Source organism: Anopheles arabiensis, chromosome 3 (assembly GCF_016920715.1).
Source record: "Anopheles arabiensis isolate DONGOLA chromosome 3, AaraD3, whole genome shotgun sequence".
NCBI lineage: Eukaryota > Metazoa > Arthropoda > Insecta > Diptera > Culicidae > Anopheles > Anopheles arabiensis.
In genome coordinates, this window is record NC_053518.1 from 24,958,823 (window position 1) to 24,978,181 (window position 19,359).

Consider the following 19,359-nt stretch of genomic DNA (forward strand, 5'->3'; position numbering starts at 1 on the left):
TTATCAGTAACTGGACATCGGACAGAAAAGCTAAATCCGAATCAGATCTCAATCTCAATTTCAATCAACATTGAAATCTCTGTCTAATCTCGATCGAATTCTAATCGAATTCCAATAGAAATGCAAAGTAATCTTTATCGAATCCCTATTGAATTCCAATTGTATCCCTTTTTATTGCCAATCTAATATCAATGATTGGTTAAGTAAATGTAAAATTTGCAATAGAATCCCCATCGTATTCCATTTAAATCCCAATTGAATCCCTATCGAATCCTTATAAAATATCAATTGAATCTCACTCGTATTTCAATCGATTCCCTATATAATGCAATTCGAATATCTATCGAATCCTAATCATAATCCAACCCAATATCGATCGAATCCCAATTGAATCCCAATCAAATATCAATTGAATCTCTCTTGAATCTCAGTAGAATCCTGATCGAATCCCAATCTTAATGCAACCCAATTCCAATCGAATCGCAATCGAATCTTCATCAAATCCCTTTGGCAATTCAATTTTACCTTAATCAAACCCCAATCTAATAGAATTTCAAACATCACTCGAATCCCTATCGAATTCCAATTGAATAGATTGAATAGATTGAATTCCAACAGATTCACATTCGAATCCTATTCTGTTCCCAATCGAATCCTAATCGAATTCCAGTTCAAATGCAAACGAATCCCAATCCTTTGTCAATGCTAATCGAATCCAAATAAAATTCAATTCCTAATCGAATCTCAATCAAATTCCAATCGAATACCAAACAAATTCGAATCGAATCCTCATTCGAATCCGTTTAGATTCCGCAATCCGACAAACACGATCAGTTTCGAGTCGAATTTTGTCTAGAATTTGAATCCTGAAGTCGAATTGTTAGAAACTAGCTAATGATCACCCTCCTTTTCTCTCCCCACCCTCTAGAGCGCCACAACAACGACGGTGGTGACAGCGCAACCGCACAAGGAACGCTGCTCGAAGTGCAAAAGCATGCACGAGCCGGGCCAACCGTGCACGGTGGCCGGGCACGGCGCCTACAAGTGTCCGATCTGTGAGGTCATCAGCCCGAACTCGACCGAGGCACGGCGCCACATGGATACGCACGGTGGGGTGAAAGCGTTTCGCTGCACGATCTGCCGGTACAAGGGCAACACGTTACGGTAAGCAGTGCAGCCCAAGGAATCTCTTTAAATAAATATTTAATTGAATATTGTTCCACCTCACAGCGGCATGCGCACCCACATCCGGATGCACTTTGACAAGAAGACGAACGAATTCAATGAGGAAAACTTTATCACCTGCATACTGGAGGAGGACGGTATTGAGATACCGCCGGCCGGCGCACAGAATGCAGCCGCCATGGCCGCAGCCGCTGCAGCCGCCGCCGCCCATGCGCTCGCCTCGCAGAAGAGTTTTGCGCCACCACCACCCTCGGAAGCGGACGGGGTGGCACGCATCTCACCACCAACGGCCGGCAATGGGCAATCGGTGCGGCACCACTGTGAGTTTTGCCCGTACAGCTCAAGCTATCGCGTGAATGTGGTAAGTTTGCGCGAAACCCCTACCGTGCGCAAAAACAGATTGTTTCACCCTAAAAAAAATGTGATCCTTTTCGCAGGCCAAACATATCAAGCACGTGCACGGCCGGGACGGGCCTTCGCCCGGTAGTTCGCCCCTGATCGGCGAGGGAGGTGAATCGCTGCTGTACAACGGTACCGGACCGGTGGCAGGAGACTCGAGCAGCGTCATCGCACGGCCACCGATCGCCGTCACGCCCGGTCTAACCATGGCCAATAGGTAAAGACAACAAAAGCACCCGGTTAAAGCCGCTTAAATCGCTCTAACAAAACTCTTTCCCCCATTTTCCCCCCCCAGTCAAGTGATCAAAACGGAACCAAAGGACGAAGCGGGCCACGCGCCCAGCCCGGACGCACCGGACGCGCTCGACATCAACGTGGACATCGTGCTGGAGGAGCCGCCGGCGATCAAGAGCGAAGTGTTCGATCCGCACATGCCGTCGCTCAACTCACCGCTCACTTCGCCGGTCACTCCCTCTCCTCCTGCTGCTGGTGCGGCTCCGGCAGCAGTGCCATCGACCACCGTGAAACAGAAATCTCACCCCACCAACGCCGCCAGCTCACCGGGGGGCCGGACGGAGCACGGCATTAAAACGCCGTCACCGCCGGTGGAAGTGTCGGCCGGTGGTTCGACCCAGCTGCCACCCGGGCCCAAGTACTGCGACACGTGTGATATTACCTTCAACTACACCAACACGTACATTGCGCACAAAAAGTTCTACTGCAAGGCGGCAGTGGCAGCAGCGGCGGCAGCGGCAGCAGGGACAGCAAGTGCATCCGCCGGGTCCGGCGTTGGTCGGCGCAGTGCATCCGCTTCACCGAGCCGGGCAGCATCGACCAGCCCGGCCGTCACCGTGGCCGTGAATCGGGCGACGGAAACGTCCGTTTAAGGAAGGGTTGATCGAGCATTATCATGTGTATACGGTTTAAGTTTAGTCAGAATTACAGAAGGCAGTGCGAGAGAGAGAGAAAGAGAAAGAGAGAGACACTTACCCATAGGAGGTCTCGCTCGATCGTTCTCGCTCGCTGCTGTCGGACGGTTCCTTAAAGGAAGTAGTGCATTTCCCAGGAAATAAAAACGGGCAAACGTGTGTTGTATGTAAAGCCGGAATCTAACTGGTATCGAGGGTTTTTGTAGGCAAACTAGGGAGGGAAAACGACAGTTTTTTCGACTGAAAAATGTATTCCCATTGGACTTAGAGGTGTATTCCCATTGGACTTTGGATCCTCGTAGAAAGGCGTAGAGAGGAATGTTTCCAAAAAAACGAAATACTTGCGCTAAATTCTGCTCAAAATCTCCAATTGGAAACAAAACAAAAAAACGCACACCAGCACCGAACGTTTATTTAAATGAATCAATTTAAGCTTGTTGTTTTCTGTTGAGATCCTACGAAATCCTTCTCTAAATCTCTCTCACCGCTCATCCTCCCAAAATTCTTCTCCTTCTCTTGTAGTGCGAAACTATAGAACTGGGGACAATTGTGTAGTTCAATTAATTAATTAATGCCACCCCGGAATTGTTTATAAGCGCCCAACTTTAAGCGAAGTACCATTAAAGCCTGAGTTTACCAAAGTGTTTATCGTTTATCGTCGTACGTGTATAGTTTTGTGTGTTGTAAAGCAAACGCACAAACAAATCACCACTATCAGATAACTGTCTGTTTGTGTATATATATATAGGAAACAGGAGCAAAAGTACTGTTTAGCGCGCCATCATTATATGTTAAGCGGAGCTGGTTTGTTTTTAATTGCTATATATGCATTTAAAAGCGCGTAACAGCCATAAAGTAGCCGTGTTTCGCACTGGGTCGCGTGTAGTCTGCAAGGGGAAGCCGGGGGGGGGGAGATTAGTGTAAATGTTAAATGTACACAGTAAACGAATAAACGACAACAAATTATAAGGCTGGATTTAAAACAACACAAACCCCTATTACTTACTTAAAATGAACCTTTTTTCTGTGCAATCGATGCGCATCGTCCTGTGTCGCTAATGCGTGCCCTTCTCCAAACTAACGGTCTCCCGGCCCAGACCAGAGCTGCAACCTGATATCGGAAGCTGAGATATTGAATTTTGCAACATAATCACTCGTGGTGGTGGTAGCTCGTTGTAGTGTGTGTGTTGTTGTGTATTTCCTAAAGCTCTCGAACGGAATTTCGAAATAAAATGTAATGTAAGCCCATTTAACCGCAGTGGCGCAGCCATCCTTCACAGCCATATATACGGGAACGGGAGATCAGGTGGCAATGTGTACAGTAAAGCCGCATATTATAAAAAAAGAAACACTTCATCCACTGAAAAGGAGGGGAGAGATACTGAAAAGAAATTGAATGTGATGATATCAATCAAATAAACATACGCCGCATATTAAAACAGCGCATGAAGCTTTGGAGAGAAGGAGAAAAGAGAAGCGAAAGAATGTGTAAATAACAATTAAAAGTGAATATCAACTTAAGCAAACAAACAAAAACAATAAAACACTTTCTCAATGTGTGTCTTGGTATGGGTGTTTGTGCGTGCAAAAAGAAAAGGTAAAATTACGCACGAGCATAGCAACAACAACAAAAAACAGTCAGTAACTTTATGCAATACACAAAATTGGGGGAAAATTGGGAGAAAACTTACAGAGCGCAGACACACACACGGCATACGAACCTTAGTAGCAGAAGCGGAAATTGACAATAACATATTTGTTCACTACTTCATCGTGGTAGGCGATGGATGGCCACGTGCCACCACCCCACGGCGTGCTGATTGCGCGGCGGATGCTGATGCGCGTGCTTCTCGTGGTGCGCACGTGGTGTGCGCACAGAGGTAAGCAGATCTGTAGTATGTTAGCGTTTAGTGTAAAAGCAGTTGGTAGTAGTTGTAGCACACGCAAAATAAAGCTATCCCAAAACTAATGAACTTACAAGCGAGCACAAGCATTAATGGTATGATTGGAGGGGGGATGAAAGGGAACCACTTCTCTTAGCCAGTGCCAAGGGAATGCCTCTTTTGCTCTCTACAACCCCATCTTCGGATAGACCCCTTGTCCTCAGTAGCAGAATGTTTAAGGAAAACTTTCGAGGAAATTCCACAGCCCTCGTCAAACGCAAGATCACCCCCCACTTAATGGCAATGTTAAAATAAACCCCCCATTTTTCTCGGAGATTGAAAAATAAAACGCAACACTAAGTATGTGGATTAAACAGAATTAAATTACAAACTCGAGTGTTGTTTCATTTTTAGCTTTTATCATCCGAAAAAGCAACCCAACTAGGGCGTCATCCATCAATTGCGTAACGCTTGTAGGGGTGGCAGGGGGTGTCGACAAACGTTACGATTTGTTACATGGGGGTGTTTAGCATTTGGTGCGCAACGCAAAGTATTTGCTTTATTTGAATAACAAATGAGTAATATAAACCGTTAATTTCTTATTCTTTACTCAACAACCTTTGCGGTTATGCTAGCCTAAAACGAATGTCGCTACTTTTTATGTACCACTACACCGAATAGTCCGCCATTGCTAGGGGGCCGGTTCATACCAATGTCAGATTCTTCAAACGTTACAGTTAATTACGCAAATTTGCATTATTTTTTTTTTTTTTGTTACTTAAGTGATGGATGACGCCTTACGATACTTTGATCTACGCTAGTCGCGTTTCGATTGATCGCAGCATCCCTCAAAGGTAGCGGAAGGAGTGAGAGAAAAAATAAACACTCCGCTTGTCGTCTAACCTCGAAATAATGAAATACGCTTCTGATAGCGATGCAAGAACATTGCAAACGGCGCTTAGGATCCGATCGTCAGAACCTGTTTGAATTGGTCTGCTGTGTGGGAAAACTTTTCCTTATGTAAAATAAAATATAATTTATCTTGTTTCATTCAAAACATTGTGAATGTACCACAACTAAGTAAAAAAAATAAGAAAAATCACAAAGCCTCTGATTTTGTTCAATAAAATAATGTATAGGAGGGGGGAGGGGGGCAACTTAATCTGTTACGTAATTTACGAGGGGGATTTCTTCCAACGTTACATTTTATTACACTAGAGGAGGAGGGGATCGAACATTTCAAACATTGCGTTGCGTTATAAATGGATGATGCCTATTGTGGCCATTTTTCGTCCCGCCTGGAAGATAGACTTTATTAACGCGAGAGGGCGTAACAAACCAACGTGTTATCAGAAGCCCCGCCCAAAACAGTGTGATAAGCTATCACATTGTGTTATCAGCAAGGCGAGTACAGAGATGCATAACATACACACGAAAGTAAAACGTGATCTTCCCGTTCCTTCCGAGTACGTTATGTGTAAGCAAACGCGCAGCTTCTGATATGTTCTTACTCACCAGTCCCTTCGTAAAATAAATTATTTAAGTTATACCATTTTCATTGAAAGAATTGGAACAAATATGAGGATAATAAACAAAAACTGTTGTCCCCCACTAACCGAAGCTAGCAAGGTTTGTCTGAATTATAGTACGAGTTAGATTAATTGAATACACATCTATCTACCCGTGTGGAATGTGACTTTGCTTTACCTTGCTGTTGACCAACTGAAATCATGGGAATGATTAAAATTGAACACTTGACGAGCAAGGGGGTTGAGAATAAGTTAGAGTTTGTGTGAAAGGCTGCTGTTAGAAACGAGATTTGAACGCGAGTACGGAGAAACGTTTGTTTCCTTCGGCACTCACGCAACACACAGCGCCATTCTAGCTTCCACCCGTGAGTGCCGCGCCGTAAGCATAAAAACCACAACCAAATATCAGTGCTGAGTGCGTGGTGAGTGCCACACGCACTGTTGAGTGGCGTTCGGGTTTCGTTGAGTGGCTGTGTACATTTAAAAATATGTTTCTTTCTTTTGTTGGGGGTGTGCTTTTGTTCCACCACCAGGAATCGCTGTTTCAAGGGTGTTTTTTCTTGAAAGCGAATGGAATGGGGTGAACCATGTTGTCCGAATGATCTACCTTGTGACGTTTGTTTGTACTTTCCAAAGCATGAGGGATAAGGGAATGTGTGTAGGAGAGGTGGGTTGTGTCCCCACCACCCCAAACACAAGCCCCGAGGGCTTAGGAAAGGGAACTAACAAGGGTAAAGTTATGAAAATTTTGGGGGAAAATTTGATAAAGCATGCAAAGGGGAAAGTGGGTGTGAGGAGGGAAGAAGATACCACACTCTCAAATATTTTGTTGAGGTAAAGGTTGAGAAATATTTATATTTTACATGCATGAGACATATTAGTCTTTACAAGAGAAATAGGAAACACACGGATCACTCTCTTATTTTGAGAACACGGAATAAATGCAGCACATTTACAAAGAATAAACGACGAGATCTGAACTGTCGATCGTTTGAATGGAAAGTGAGCACGCTAGCACTATGATGGACAGCATGATTCTTCCTCCCCCGGCACGAAGCATACAAACTATGCGGCGCCGGCCGGTAGCACCCGCTCAACATCGCCATGGGTTACTACCACCCTTCATTCCCACCGTACACGCACTCACACACGCACGGCATTTAATCGTACAGATTCAAATCCTCCGTGCTAGAGCTGCTGCTGCTACTGCCCGCTGCTTGATCACGTTTCTCTTCGCGCAAGATGCGTGCCTTGTAGCGCGCATAGGCCGTCCCGTACCGTCGCACATCCTCCCGATTGATGCCCTCCGCCTCGCTGTCCGAATCGTCCTCCTCGTCCGTGTACAGTACCCCATCGTGCCGTGGGTAAGCGAAGCCGTCCTCCTCGTTCTCGTCGTACCGCACGTAGTCTTCGTCCGAGGATAGTTCTCGTTCTCCATCTACCAAACAAAACAAAAAAAACACCCAATTACACATGGCCAAACTAGCAGCAAAAGACACACACACACACAAGGGATTGGGCATCATACCTAAGTCGAGATCCTCCACCGCCCGCACCATATCGTCCTCGCCCACACTGGCACCGTCCGCCAGACCGTCCTCGTCCTCGTCCGGATAGTCGTTGCGCCAGTCGTTCTCCGCGTTCGAGTCTTCCGAATCCGCGTCGCTCGAATCGTCCGAATCGAGACCCCGGTGGCACGCGTACAGTGGATCGTCGCACACCATGACGCTGTAAACGGGCAGAGTGGTTTTGGGCAGCACACGCCAAAAAGAGGAATCATTAGTTAGCCGACAACGGTGGCCGCCCGAACGAGGGAGACAGAGAGAGAGAGCAAAACTCAACAAAACAAACAAAGAAACGACCAACTAAGGAATGAATCAGAGACACCGTACACATGGGATAAATTACTGGATGAAGCAGCACAGACGGAGGCCGATTTGCGAACCCACCGGCGCACGGAAGGTGCGCAAGCGGGACACACAAACACGGCCGTTCCGCTGTGGCCCTCTCCCTTTAGAGTATATTTTTATCAGCGAAAGTTGTTTGTAAATGTTGTAATCCGGGGGCGTTGTGTTCTTTTTCTTTTGTTCTAATTCTTACAACTAACTATCAGTAATCAGTAAATGAGGGGAAAATGGGAGATAGAGAGAGAGAGATAGAAAGGACAAAAGCGTTAGCGCCTGGTACTAGCAAAACTGTGCCCTGCGACAATCACCACTCCCTCCCGCCCTCCGGTGATGGTGGTGGTGGTGACGAACACACTCACACACACACGCCGAGCCGATCCTCTCCTAGGCCATTACACTATGTCTAGTTGGTAGTGTGTGTTGTCCGGCAGTGTGCAGTGTGGCCGGCGTTTAAATGAACGAGTAGAATGCAAAGTACGCGTCTTCTATCAGCACCAACCTGAGATCGTCCAGATTGTCAGTGTAGTACGGGATGTGCGTTACATTCTGGCTCGCGTCGGCCACGTACAGATCGTACACGTAGTGTACGCCGTTCTCGTAAAAGTAGGGCATCTGGTCTTCCGGCAGCGCCGCTGTCCCGTTGCCCATCACCGAATGAACGATATCGGGCGTTACCCCTGACAACGTGGGCAGACTACTATGTTGCTGTGGTGGTACTTCTGCTGCTGCTGCTGCTGCTGCCGCTCCAGTGCCTTCCCCCAGACGGGCCACTTCCCGCTCGACGTCAACGATCGTGGTCGTGAGCGGTAGCGCATTGTTGTCGCTCGGTTCGCTCGGTTCCACGTTCGTGATGGAGCGCGTACAGTTGACGATCTTGAATCGGCTGTTCTGTGCGGTCTGTTTCGTGGCCAGCCGGTTGCGGGAGGTAATGTTGGGCCGGTGCACCCGGGACAGGGCATCTTTCGCTTGATCTTTGTGTATGTTTTGTATGTGCGACGCGATACCTTCAGCCTGTGGTGGGGTGGGTAGAAGGGGAGGGGAGAGAAGCACGAAATAGATTACACTCAAGCATGTCGATCAACGTTGTAAGGGCAAAAACACAGCCCACAACAGTCTTACCTTTGTGAATGTGCCAGCAAACTTTAAAATCGTCGAAGTGCCTGCCGCCGCCCCGTTTGCATTGGGGTCTTCTTCGCCTGCCGTCGCACCGTCCACACGCTGCCGCTTGCAGTTCAGCACAAATGCGTTCAGCGGATCTTCATCCACGCGTCTCTTCAGTCGTATCACGGTTGCCATACCGTTGCTTCTGCTCGTTATTCTGCTGACCGCTGGTAGTTGTGTGGAGTAGAGCACTTTTTCTGTATGCCAAAAGCTCGGATGGATGCTGCAGCAAAACGGGCAACTTTTGCAGGTTAGGAAAAAATACAGCCTGCAAGGGCACTGCTGCTTCGCCCCTTCCTTTCCAGCACGCTGTGAAGGTTTACAGAACGATTGTACTTTGCGCTTTTACGCAACTATCTCAACAGAGGGCAAATGCAAACACTTTACTTACATGGGTGGATTAAATGCAAAATGTTTTTCTGACCAATTGTGCAGCAAACAAAGAGGCAGACGAAGACACACACCGAAAGAGACGCGTTTTTGTTGACAGCGCTGGGCAGCGAATGACATTTAGGCAGCAGGGTTGCGTGCACGGTGGCCAGAACTACCGAATTATTTGAATAGTCATTTTAATTTTCGATTAGCCGACCGATGGACATACGAGCACCCTCAAACTCAAACTGATTCGTTATTTATTCCTAGAATCAAATCAAATAGAAATCAAACATTTTTCTAAATATTGATTGAGAAAGCTTAAATACTGATTAAAATGAATTCCATGAATAAATAAAACGGTTTAGTTACCGGAATGGAGACCATGAATGACTTGCATATTGTTAGATTGAACAGTACCCAGTCATTTGTTAAAAGAATCCTTCCTCCTGCCTAAAAGTCTATCGTTAAACACCGAATCCTATTTTTAGAGCCTCTACCGATTCTTCTTCTTCTCCTTTTGGCTCAACAATCGTTGTTGGTCAAGGCCTGCCTGTACTGTTGGCTGCATTCAGTGACTTTTGGATTACCCCCCCCCCCCCCCCCATAGCGGGATAGTCAGTCCTACGACGGCACGGTCTATTTGGGGCTTGAATCCATGACGGGCATGTTGTCAGGTCGTAAGAGTTGACGACTGTATCACCGATTAGTGATGGGAAAAAAAATCGTAAACTTTTCGTAAACTAAAATCGATAAAAAGCTGAATTGATTCCTGCTAGGTCCAAAGTTTTCTAGAATCGTCTCCGGAATCAGCATCGGAATTGGTTCTGGACTTAGCTTGAGAATTAGAATCGGCTCCGGAATTGGCTTCGGAATTAGAATCGGTTTCGGAATCGAAATCGGGAACGGAATCGAAAATGCCTCCGGGTGCAAATTGCGTTTCCCAGGTCTATTCATATTCCGGAACCGACTCTGTTTCCGGAGCCGATTCCGATTCCTGAATCGATTCTGGATTCGGAGTCGACTCCGGAGCCTATAATCGTCTGAATAATCTGGCCACCCTGTTCGGCACACGATTCTGTGTGCAGCTGTCACCAATATCGCAATGCGCGCACGTAAACAAACATGTCGTGTGTGCGGGGATACCCACGTCGTGCTGTCTGCGTTTCGCCCGTGTTCTGGTAAAAACCAACCAAAACTCCTGCAAACCTCATCCCGCAATTCTTATCTGTTTCTAGAGCATTTGGGGGTAAAGGAAAACCCGGATTCAGCACCACAGATGGCGTGCTACACAGTGAGCTAGAGGCGTGTGTGCGTCGTTATCGGGCAACCGAGACAACCGAGATTAGTGTTGGTGCATCATCGCACATGTGAACCCCATAGCAAACCAGCGCACACGGATTAGGGTAACCGGAATCCACATTCGCCACTCGCACCATGGACCACATCCTGATCGAGCCGGACTGCTACAAGGTATGCCGGATCTGCATGGAAAGCTGCGAGGACGACTGTGTGTGCGTGTACGACGAGTTCGAGGACGTGCTGCTGAGCGACGTGATCCGGGAGTGTGCCCGGGTCGAGATCCGCAAGAACGATGCGCTGCCTCGCAACGCTTGCCGGAACTGTGCCGAGTATCTGATCATCGCGTACCACATCATACAGAAGTGTCGCGATTCGGACGTGACACTGCGATCCATCTTTAAGCACGAGCTAAACCTGCACCGCGAAGAGCGCAAACCGAGCGCGTCGTCGGTGGTCGGGTTGCGTGCGGACGATATGGACCCGTCCGGCTACGAGTTCCTGCTAGCGAACGGGTACGACACCATGATGCTGGAGGGTGAAGGTATGCTGCTGGAGAATGCGGACTGCGACTTTACCGCACCGAGCGATGAGAAGGCTGACAGCGTTCAGGAGGAAGGTTTCGCGGACACGCCTATCGAGCAGCAGCAGCAACCACCACCACTGTCCGGTATGGAACAATCGCACCAAGAATATCAGCATTCCGAGCTAACCCCCCAGCAGCCGGAACTGGAGGACGAGCAAAACAAACCGGTTCTGTCAAGCGAAGACATCGAGCTGATTCTGGAGTACGAAGAAAAGGCACTTGCAGCGCGGCGCCTGGTTACGGGTGAAACGGTTCACGAGTCGAGCGAAACCACCGAAGAGGACGGTTCGTGCAACGAGCAGAAGAAGTGTTGCGGCTGCCGGAAGCTGTTCAGCAGCGAACAAAGCTTACGGGAGCACTGCCAAACGGTCCACCTGCCGGTGGAATCGTCCGCATCGGATGGACCGGCCAGCGAAAGTAAACCGATCCGCTGCCCGGTGTGCTTTAAACGGTTCAGCTCGCGCCAGTTGCTGAAAGAGCACGAACGCTCCGTCAACCGGAAGTATGTGTGTGCGCAGTGCGGCAAGCGTTTCATGACGCAAGCCAACCTGGACACCCACACCAAATGCCACAAGAACAAGGAAACGTACAAATGTTGCGGCTGCCGGATGGATTTCGAGCAGGAGCTGGATCTGCTCGTTCACTCGCAAAACGTGCACCGGCTGGAGCGGTCGGTCGATCCGGACAAACCGTTCGAGTGTGACACGTGCTATCGGCGCTACCCGACGCGCAAATCGCTCGCCACCCACAAACGCCAGATCCGCCAGTTCCAGTGCCCGCTGTGCGGTGCCATGTTTATGAAGCAGCTCTTCCTGCAGCTGCACCACGAGCGCGCTCACCAGCAGGAGGCGCAGGAGAAGCGCCGCCGGTGCTGTGGCGGTTGCCGCGAGGTGTTCGAGAATGCGGCCGCCTTGCGCGCCCACTCCGAGCGGGTGCACAAACCGGCCGACGGGTCGGCCGGCTCCGGCACGGACGACGGCAAACCGTTCGAGTGTAACGTGTGCCGGAAGCGGTTCGCGTCGATCTTTTTCCTACTTCAGCATCAGCAGAAGGTGGCGCGCGAAAAGTGCTACCCGTGCACCGTGTGTGGCCGCACGTTTGGGCGTGCGCACGATCTGTCCAACCACGAAACGACCCACTCGAACGAGATGCCGTTTGAGTGTAGCGTTTGCAGCCGGCGGTTCAAGAACAAGCTGTACCTGAAGAACCATCTTAAGCTGCACGCGAGCAGCGCCAAGGAGCAGGTGTGCGTCGAGTGCGGCAAAGCGTTTCGCACGAAGGATCTGCTCAAGACGCACCTCATCAGCCACTCGCAGGTGCGCAAGTACGCTTGCACCGTGTGTCCGGCGACGTTCAAGCGGTTGCAGTGTTTGAAAATTCACACCCGCGTACATACGCGCGAGAAAGCGTTCGAGTGTGCGGTTTGTCGCAAGCGGTACGTGCAATCGTCGGACTTGAAGCGACACATGCGCACGCACAATCCGGGCGACGAGGGGAAGCCGTTCCAGTGTGAGTATTGTTTGAGGCGGTACCCGCGCAAGGATTATCTGAAGGTGCACATTCGCAAGCAGCATCTGGAAAAGACGGCGGAGCATCATCACCAGCAGGAAGGGATGCACGCAGCGGAAGCAGTCGGCGGCATCGGTAGCGACGATGGGAATGGATCGTTCGAACGCAACGATCCACCGAATGAGATGAGCGATTTCATGGACTGTTGACGATCGCTTGCCAACGGTTCGTTAAGGCGCGTTTGCAGGTAATTGCTGTACGTAGAACGTATATATTGTACAAAGTAGAGAAATGGGGATGGTGCACGTGCAAACAGAGGGCGCAATTGTGTACCATCTTCCAAACACCCAACTGCCATTGTAATACAAGTCCCCACTTTTTACCTCAGGATTTTGAATCTGTACACCAGAATCCCAGTTTTAACGGTGCGACAAGAGAAACACACAACGATTTTAATAAACATGTTGCACTATTTTTTATAAACAAACGCGTCTTTTATTACGTATGTCGGTGCTAGGGGGGTGGGGTTCTTTGTTAGAAAGTAACTATTGAGCATATATTTCATATCAATGTTGTTCCAAACCTATCAAAACTCTGGTGAGTCTTAAACATGAGCTCCTTAATGTAATATAATTTGGTTTTTATTTTTTTTTTTAATTATGTCAAATTAGTTGGAAATTTAAAAAAAAAAGCTTTGTACCACGAAATCACTCCTAGTTCAATATGAAAACTGTCTTAATGAGTAAAATAGAGAAAGAGGAATAAGGTTTATATGTGAGGAGACAAATCATACCTTCATGATATTTACTGAATTTAATCATACCATAATGATAATTACACTTCGTTGATTAGTAACACCACTTAATGCTCAACCTTTCTTCAATCCACACTTACTTAACAATCTCCTAACGGGCTAGCTAAACGTGTTCCTTCGAGCAATGATTCACCTAATCGCTGGACGACTCCATCTCACGTTGCCGCAGCAAACCCTCTTCCTCCTGCCTCTTTGCCTGGATCCTTTCGCACGCACTCGCACCCGATTGGTCCAATCGCAGGTACTCCTGATGATGATGCGCAAGTGCCGCCGCAGATACGAACGTCGTTGCGCACAGCGCACAACGCCGGCTACTGTTGGCGGCCTGTTCGCTCGCATGCGTACTCCTGTGCGCGGCCAGATTCGATGAGCTGGTAAACTTACGCGGACACTGCTTACACTTGAAGCTACGCACCCCCATATGGACAGCAACGTGTTCACGCAGCTTATGCCGGTACGCGAACCGTTTGCCGCACCGATCGCACTCGAACCGGCGCACACCTTCGTGGCGTATTTCCACGTGCTGCCGCAGGGCCGATGCGTTCGAGTACCTACCATCGCACTGCTCGCACCGGAACGCCTTGTAGTGCACGCGGTAGTGGGCAAACATGAGCGGCAGCGATGCGGCAACGTACGTACAGCCCGCTTCCGGGCAGGGTTGCGGGTAGCCGGTCGTATCGTGCAGCGTAACCGGCAGCATGTCCCTGCACTCCCAGTACACCGCCTCCTGCGGGTAGTGTGCCTTCATGTGCCGGCGCCAGTCGCGGTAGTTGGTAAAGTTCTGCCGGCAGCCCGCTTCCCCACAGTGTATCAACGCATTCTGCTGCAGGTGCAGCATCTTGTGCTGCATGTAGTTGCTTTTCGAGTTAAACCCACGCATACAGTGCTGACACTGGAACAGTGGTTTCGCAGCGTGTACCTGTTTGTGCCGCTCGAGCAGTGTGCTGCTTTGGAAGGCTTTCGAGCAGACGGGGCACTTGTACCGCTGCAGCTCCATGTTCCGGTGGGCGGCCATGTGGAGGCGAAATTTGCGCGCATCTTGAAACTCCACTCCGCACCGTTCGCACGTGTACACGCCTTCGGACATGTGCATGCGCAGAAAGTGATCGTTGCGGGCAGTTATCTTGCGGAAGCGCAACCGACACTCGCCACAATCAAACGGGTAGCGGTGCGATTCGAGATGCTTGTTCAGGGCGCGTATGGTACGATACTCAAACACCCGGTCGGTTGTACTACACTGCCGGCAGCGGAAGGGAAGCAGCTCGTTGTGCTCGATCAGATGCGCCGTCAGTTCGGCCTCGTTGGCGTACACTTTGTAGCACACGTAACATTTGTTGGACACGATTGCACGGATCGCTTTCTGTTCGGCATTGGAAATGCGGTTCGATTCGTTCGATAGCTCCAACGCTGCTTCGCCGCTGTTTTTTCGATGCAGGAAAAGCGATTCTTCACCATCGCACGTATGTGTTGCTCCCTGAGATGGCACACCGCTTGTTTCACCGCCCTCTAGTGGGCTGCTTATAATTTCCAACTCCTCGATGGCTTCGATCTTAATTTCGATCACCTTTTCCGCCGACTTATCGGGCCAGCCATTATCTTCCGGCAGTGATTCTCCCCCATCGCTTAAACTCTCGACGGTCTTCTTTGGTTCGTCTGGGTCAGCATAGCCAGCCTCGCTGTGATGTGGCATATCGGAAAGTGGAATCACTTCCAACAGCTCCACCGCTGGCTGCAGTGATTCTCCTGCCTCTTTCTTCTCCAGCAAACGCTGCTCAAGTTGACCCTTTTCAAGCAGCGTACGGAGCAGCGTTTCCGCATTCACCAGCTGCTGGTGGAAGACGAAGCTGTACTCTAGGCTTTGAACACATTCGTGGCACACTTGGTTCGGGTACGATGGTGAACAAGAAAGCTGCACAGGAAGGAGGAAAAACAATGAACAGTCTAATGTGGATAAAGAAGAGGAACAGCTTGGTAGAGGCGTTACTTACATCGAAGCCAAACATTCGCATGATTGCCTTGTTTGGCTGCAGATTCTCTACCAGTATGGTGTCCATTTCTGCAAACGGTTCGCCCCACCGAGCACACAAACGACACACGGAGAGCATTCTTTAAAAAACTATTGCCTATCTATTTTATAAATAACGAAAAAAGGAACAATTTTGTTCCCAAAAACTGGTGTACGATGTGGTACGGGCTGAGCTGTGTTTTGGTTGCTGCCCGTTTTGACAGTTCTCGACGTCATTTCAGCAGCACGAATAACAATATAAACAAACGAACAAGTAGTGATGGGCATGGCGCGATCCGAACCTCCGACACGACGCGTTCCGAAAACGGATCCGAATTGAATCCGGTTCGTGAATCTGATTCAACAGAAGTTCTTTGTAGATTCAACAAAGATAATCATTCAATTCCAATTTAATATTTGCATTATAAATGGACGATTTTTAAATTCTTTAAAATTACTTGTTTCTATTCAATGAATAGAAGCTATCTGTTAAAATGTTTCGATGTCAAGCTTGATGATATACAGTGCAGCGCCGTTTATCCGGGTACCTTTTATCCGGCTTTCCGTTTATCCGTGCTGTTGAGAAATGACAGTTCAATACAACGATGACATTGCGTTCTGATGAGGGTATTTAAAAAAGCAGTTATAAGAGCACATTGTCTTAACAAAAAACATTATAATTCATGGCATATTTCAAATATTCTCAGTGGAAAAACATGAATTTAATAAAAACTGGGTTATTTTTATCAAAAAATAAGAAAATTTTCCAAAACCTAATAAGGAATTGATGATAAAATATATCATTTGACTCATTATCCGTGTTATTTGCTTATCCGGGCGATGTCAAGTCCCGAGAAGCCCGGGATAAACGGCGCTCCACTGTACTGTTATTTAATTTGTAGTCATTAAAATAGTCATCGATTTTACTTTAATTTTGGGAATCCGCTTGGGAGCCCTCCTCCTCGTGAAGCGTGCTGAAGCGAACTTCGACTGGCATAACAATGAAGAGAATTAACCTTTCATCCGACGATCGTCGATAAATTGGCCTGTATTGGTGAATAACGCTTGTCACACAACGATGCTATAGTGGACTAATTGAACGCGTCCCCTTGAGCACTTATTGTACTGGGAATCGTAAATCAATTAACTACAGCTACAATAAAACTTCCTCTTTTAGTGCACAAAACAAATCGATTTAAATTAAACATGATGTATATATTTCACCAATATTGTAGGATATTCTATATTTATTCATTCTTGTCGTTCACCTTCGTACACTATGCTTTAAAAAGAAACACAAACTTTCCAACACACACACAAAATCACAAATTTTGGGACAATCATATACTGAGCGTCGTGCAGGACAATTTGGATTTGCTTGACCCCGGGGGGGTTCCGGGGTATTCGGGTTTTGATTAACTATTCACATTGATCGACAAAACGTCCTTGTAGTAGTAGTACGGTAGAAATTATTCCTTACCCCGCCCCTGTAAGCATCCTTATTCACAACTTGTTCAACCCATGTGTCCCTTCCATAAGTTTCTTTTATAGAATCGTTTCATACATGTTTTGCTCTGGATGATTCGACAAGGGATACAACGTCTTGCAGGACCTGATTACCCACTAGCAAATAGCTCGGGAGCGATTATTCCTTCAAATTTGAATTGGTTCTGATTTCAAATTAATACATTCTATAAAATAGTTGTGAGAGTAGAACTGTTTATAGTAGTATGTGATGTAGTTCGCATTCAGCAAGTGGAATTGTATTTGTAAGATTAACATTAACACCATGTCAAATCCAAAAATAAGCAAAATTTCGAAAAAAAATCATTCATAATAAGCTTGTGGCTGTTTGATCTTTGATTAAGTCTGACTTAAGAAGTAGATGTGAAGAGCCCATGCAAACATACTCGAGCACGTACTCGAGAAAAGGTATTCCGATACATTTGCATGATACTGGTCGTATAGGTTTAGAACCCGTTTTGTGACAAAATTAACCCTGCTCACTAATAAACAGCGCTATAGCCATTCACCCTGGGAGATTTCACTGTTTCAATGTATTAGGGGAGAGACGGGAAGATATAGTACACCCCTCACCACTTACATCCCGTACTGGAGCAGATAGTTTTTCAAACTTTCCGGCAGCGGCAGCTCGGGAATGGCCGATTTCTTCACCCGCGCCAGTATCGCATCCCGGCAGGCGCCCTGCAGCGTCGAGATACCGTACAGCTGGATGATCTTCACCTGCTTCGTCGTGCCGTACACATCGATCACCACGTGCAGGGCCCCCTGCTTGTACGGGATGTCGTGTGTGCACGGGCCCTGATCCTCCCCATTGATGATGAAGTGCATCTCCGCCTTGTCCGCCTCGTGTTCGCTCGGCACAAAGATGACGCCGATGCGAGAGTTGGTGTCCGTCGGCAGTATGTCCGTGCTGGCACCACCGTCCTGGGCGATCGGTTTGAGCAGACTGCGCGGAAACACGCCACGGGACGTTTTCACGTTGATCCCATTGCCGAGGATGTTGCTTTTCAGCATCGAGTTGCCGACCGAACGTGTGATGGGAAAGACCCAACTGTGCCCCAGGTTGGCCAGATCGGGCAGGGCGTACTGTAGTGCGGAGGCTGGTTTGATATCAAGCTGAGTGAGACCTAAAACACACACACACATACGGGGAAAGAACGATGCAAATTAATGATGCTAATCAAAATAAATGCTACCCAAAACGGAACTTACCCAACCGCATATGGCCGCTCCAGCCCCGCTCGTTCTTCTCAATCTCTAGCAGAAAGATTTCACCCGGCTGCAACGGGTTCTCGCTGAAGGTAAGCGCATTGCCGAAACTGGCCTTCCGGTACGCAACCGTGTTCTCGTTAAACAGAATAATGTTCTGACCGTGGTACGGATGAAATCGGGCCAACATTTTACGTGGATAGACCACCGTCATGCTGCATTCGTCTGCCAGTCCCAAGCGGGAAGCTGTTGGTAGCTGTTTCGCTGCGTGCCCAACAACGGGGATCTGTTGTTCGCCGCACCGGATCAACCGAGCTGCGTCCTTGACCTGCTAAAGCACTTCCGGTCGACTAGGGACCACGCAAAGCACAACGCAAATTGAATATCCACCAAAAACGATTCTTTTCAGCATCCACCACAACACAAAAACCACTCGAACGTGTCGTGACGGAGAGGTCGGGGTTGGTGATGGTACCGCTTACTGCGTTCTACTCTTCCGAAACCGAACCAAATCTATTGGTTACGCCTGTATGCGTCCGGGCGTCCGAACGTTTACGCGTGCTTCGTCTAGTGGTTCCCAATGCCGATGTGTTATTTACGCAGCCGAGTTTAGATTCACGCTCGGTTGCAAATCATGCACTGCTTTTTTTCTTCTAATTCTGCTACTGCTGCTGCTGCCCCATGCCACCTTTCATTGTTTTCTTCCGCACACAAACCCACACAGTGCTAGCGTCTATTACACAAAACACACAAAACTAGAGGGCCCCGGTGCCGTACTCGTTCGGGATCACATTATCCAGCAGCGCTAGCTCGAAGCTGGCCACTCTTTTTTCTGACCAGCGGGCAGGAAAACGATGTAAAACGCCCGAAAAACACGGAACGCAGTTTTGTTTTCGTCGCCAGTGGGAATGCCACAATTGCTTTTCTGTTTTTGTTGTGAAACCCCCCCTCCGAAAGCTGTCAGACAGGTGTGCTGTTGCTTTGGCATACACTGTAGCGTACGCTGCACAACGGGTGACTCTTTGGACAAAACGGGCCGTTATTTTAT

At 48.2% G+C, this 19,359-nt stretch overlaps 5 protein-coding genes across 11 annotated transcripts in view; 2 read left to right on the forward strand and 3 right to left on the reverse strand.

Annotated features, from left to right (window-relative positions):
* The window catches only part of LOC120899675 (zinc finger protein ush), a 134,557-nt gene extending 129,782 nt beyond the window's left edge, over positions 1 to 4,775 (forward strand). For all 7 annotated transcript variants that reach the window (XM_040305784.1, XM_040305779.1, XM_040305780.1 and 4 more), the window contains 4 exons: positions 929 to 1,164; positions 1,231 to 1,546; positions 1,623 to 1,801; positions 1,880 to 4,775. In XM_040305784.1, the coding sequence (XP_040161718.1) occupies positions 929 to 1,164; positions 1,231 to 1,546; positions 1,623 to 1,801; positions 1,880 to 2,471 (1,323 nt within the window). In that variant the 3' untranslated portion in view covers positions 2,472 to 4,775. The remainder of the gene's footprint in view (positions 1 to 928; positions 1,165 to 1,230; positions 1,547 to 1,622; positions 1,802 to 1,879) is intronic.
* A 1,974-nt stretch (positions 4,776 to 6,749) lies between these two features.
* LOC120903320 (probable RNA polymerase II nuclear localization protein SLC7A6OS) lies at positions 6,750 to 9,516 on the reverse strand. Its single transcript, XM_040312685.1, has 5 exons — positions 9,385 to 9,516; positions 8,952 to 9,302; positions 8,332 to 8,843; positions 7,454 to 7,653; positions 6,750 to 7,363 (listed from the first exon to the last, which is right to left on the reverse strand). Exons 2-5 carry the CDS (start codon positions 9,126 to 9,128, stop codon positions 7,086 to 7,088), a joined length of 1,167 nt encoding a protein of 388 aa, XP_040168619.1. The 5' UTR covers positions 9,129 to 9,302; positions 9,385 to 9,516; the 3' UTR covers positions 6,750 to 7,085.
* Positions 9,517 to 10,479: 963 nt separating this feature from the next.
* On the forward strand, positions 10,480 to 13,246 carry LOC120902872 (zinc finger protein 2 homolog). The gene is made up of 2 exons (XM_040311926.1): positions 10,480 to 10,546; positions 10,604 to 13,246. Exon 2 carries the CDS (start codon positions 10,803 to 10,805, stop codon positions 12,966 to 12,968), a length of 2,166 nt encoding a protein of 721 aa, XP_040167860.1. The 5' UTR covers positions 10,480 to 10,546; positions 10,604 to 10,802; the 3' UTR covers positions 12,969 to 13,246.
* Positions 13,210 to 15,800, reverse strand: LOC120902873 (zinc finger protein 3 homolog). The gene is made up of 2 exons (XM_040311927.1): positions 15,562 to 15,800; positions 13,210 to 15,482 (listed from the first exon to the last, which is right to left on the reverse strand). Exons 1-2 carry the CDS (start codon positions 15,676 to 15,678, stop codon positions 13,707 to 13,709), a joined length of 1,893 nt encoding a protein of 630 aa, XP_040167861.1. The 5' UTR covers positions 15,679 to 15,800; the 3' UTR covers positions 13,210 to 13,706.
* A 990-nt stretch (positions 15,801 to 16,790) lies between these two features.
* On the reverse strand, positions 16,791 to 19,251 carry LOC120903169 (neuralized-like protein 2). The gene is made up of 2 exons (XM_040312422.1): positions 18,315 to 19,251; positions 16,791 to 18,229 (listed from the first exon to the last, which is right to left on the reverse strand). The coding sequence occupies exons 1-2, from the start codon at positions 18,523 to 18,525 to the stop codon at positions 17,679 to 17,681; spliced, it is 762 nt and encodes a 253-aa protein (XP_040168356.1). The 5' UTR covers positions 18,526 to 19,251; the 3' UTR covers positions 16,791 to 17,678.
* Positions 19,252 to 19,359: the final 108 nt, after the last annotated feature.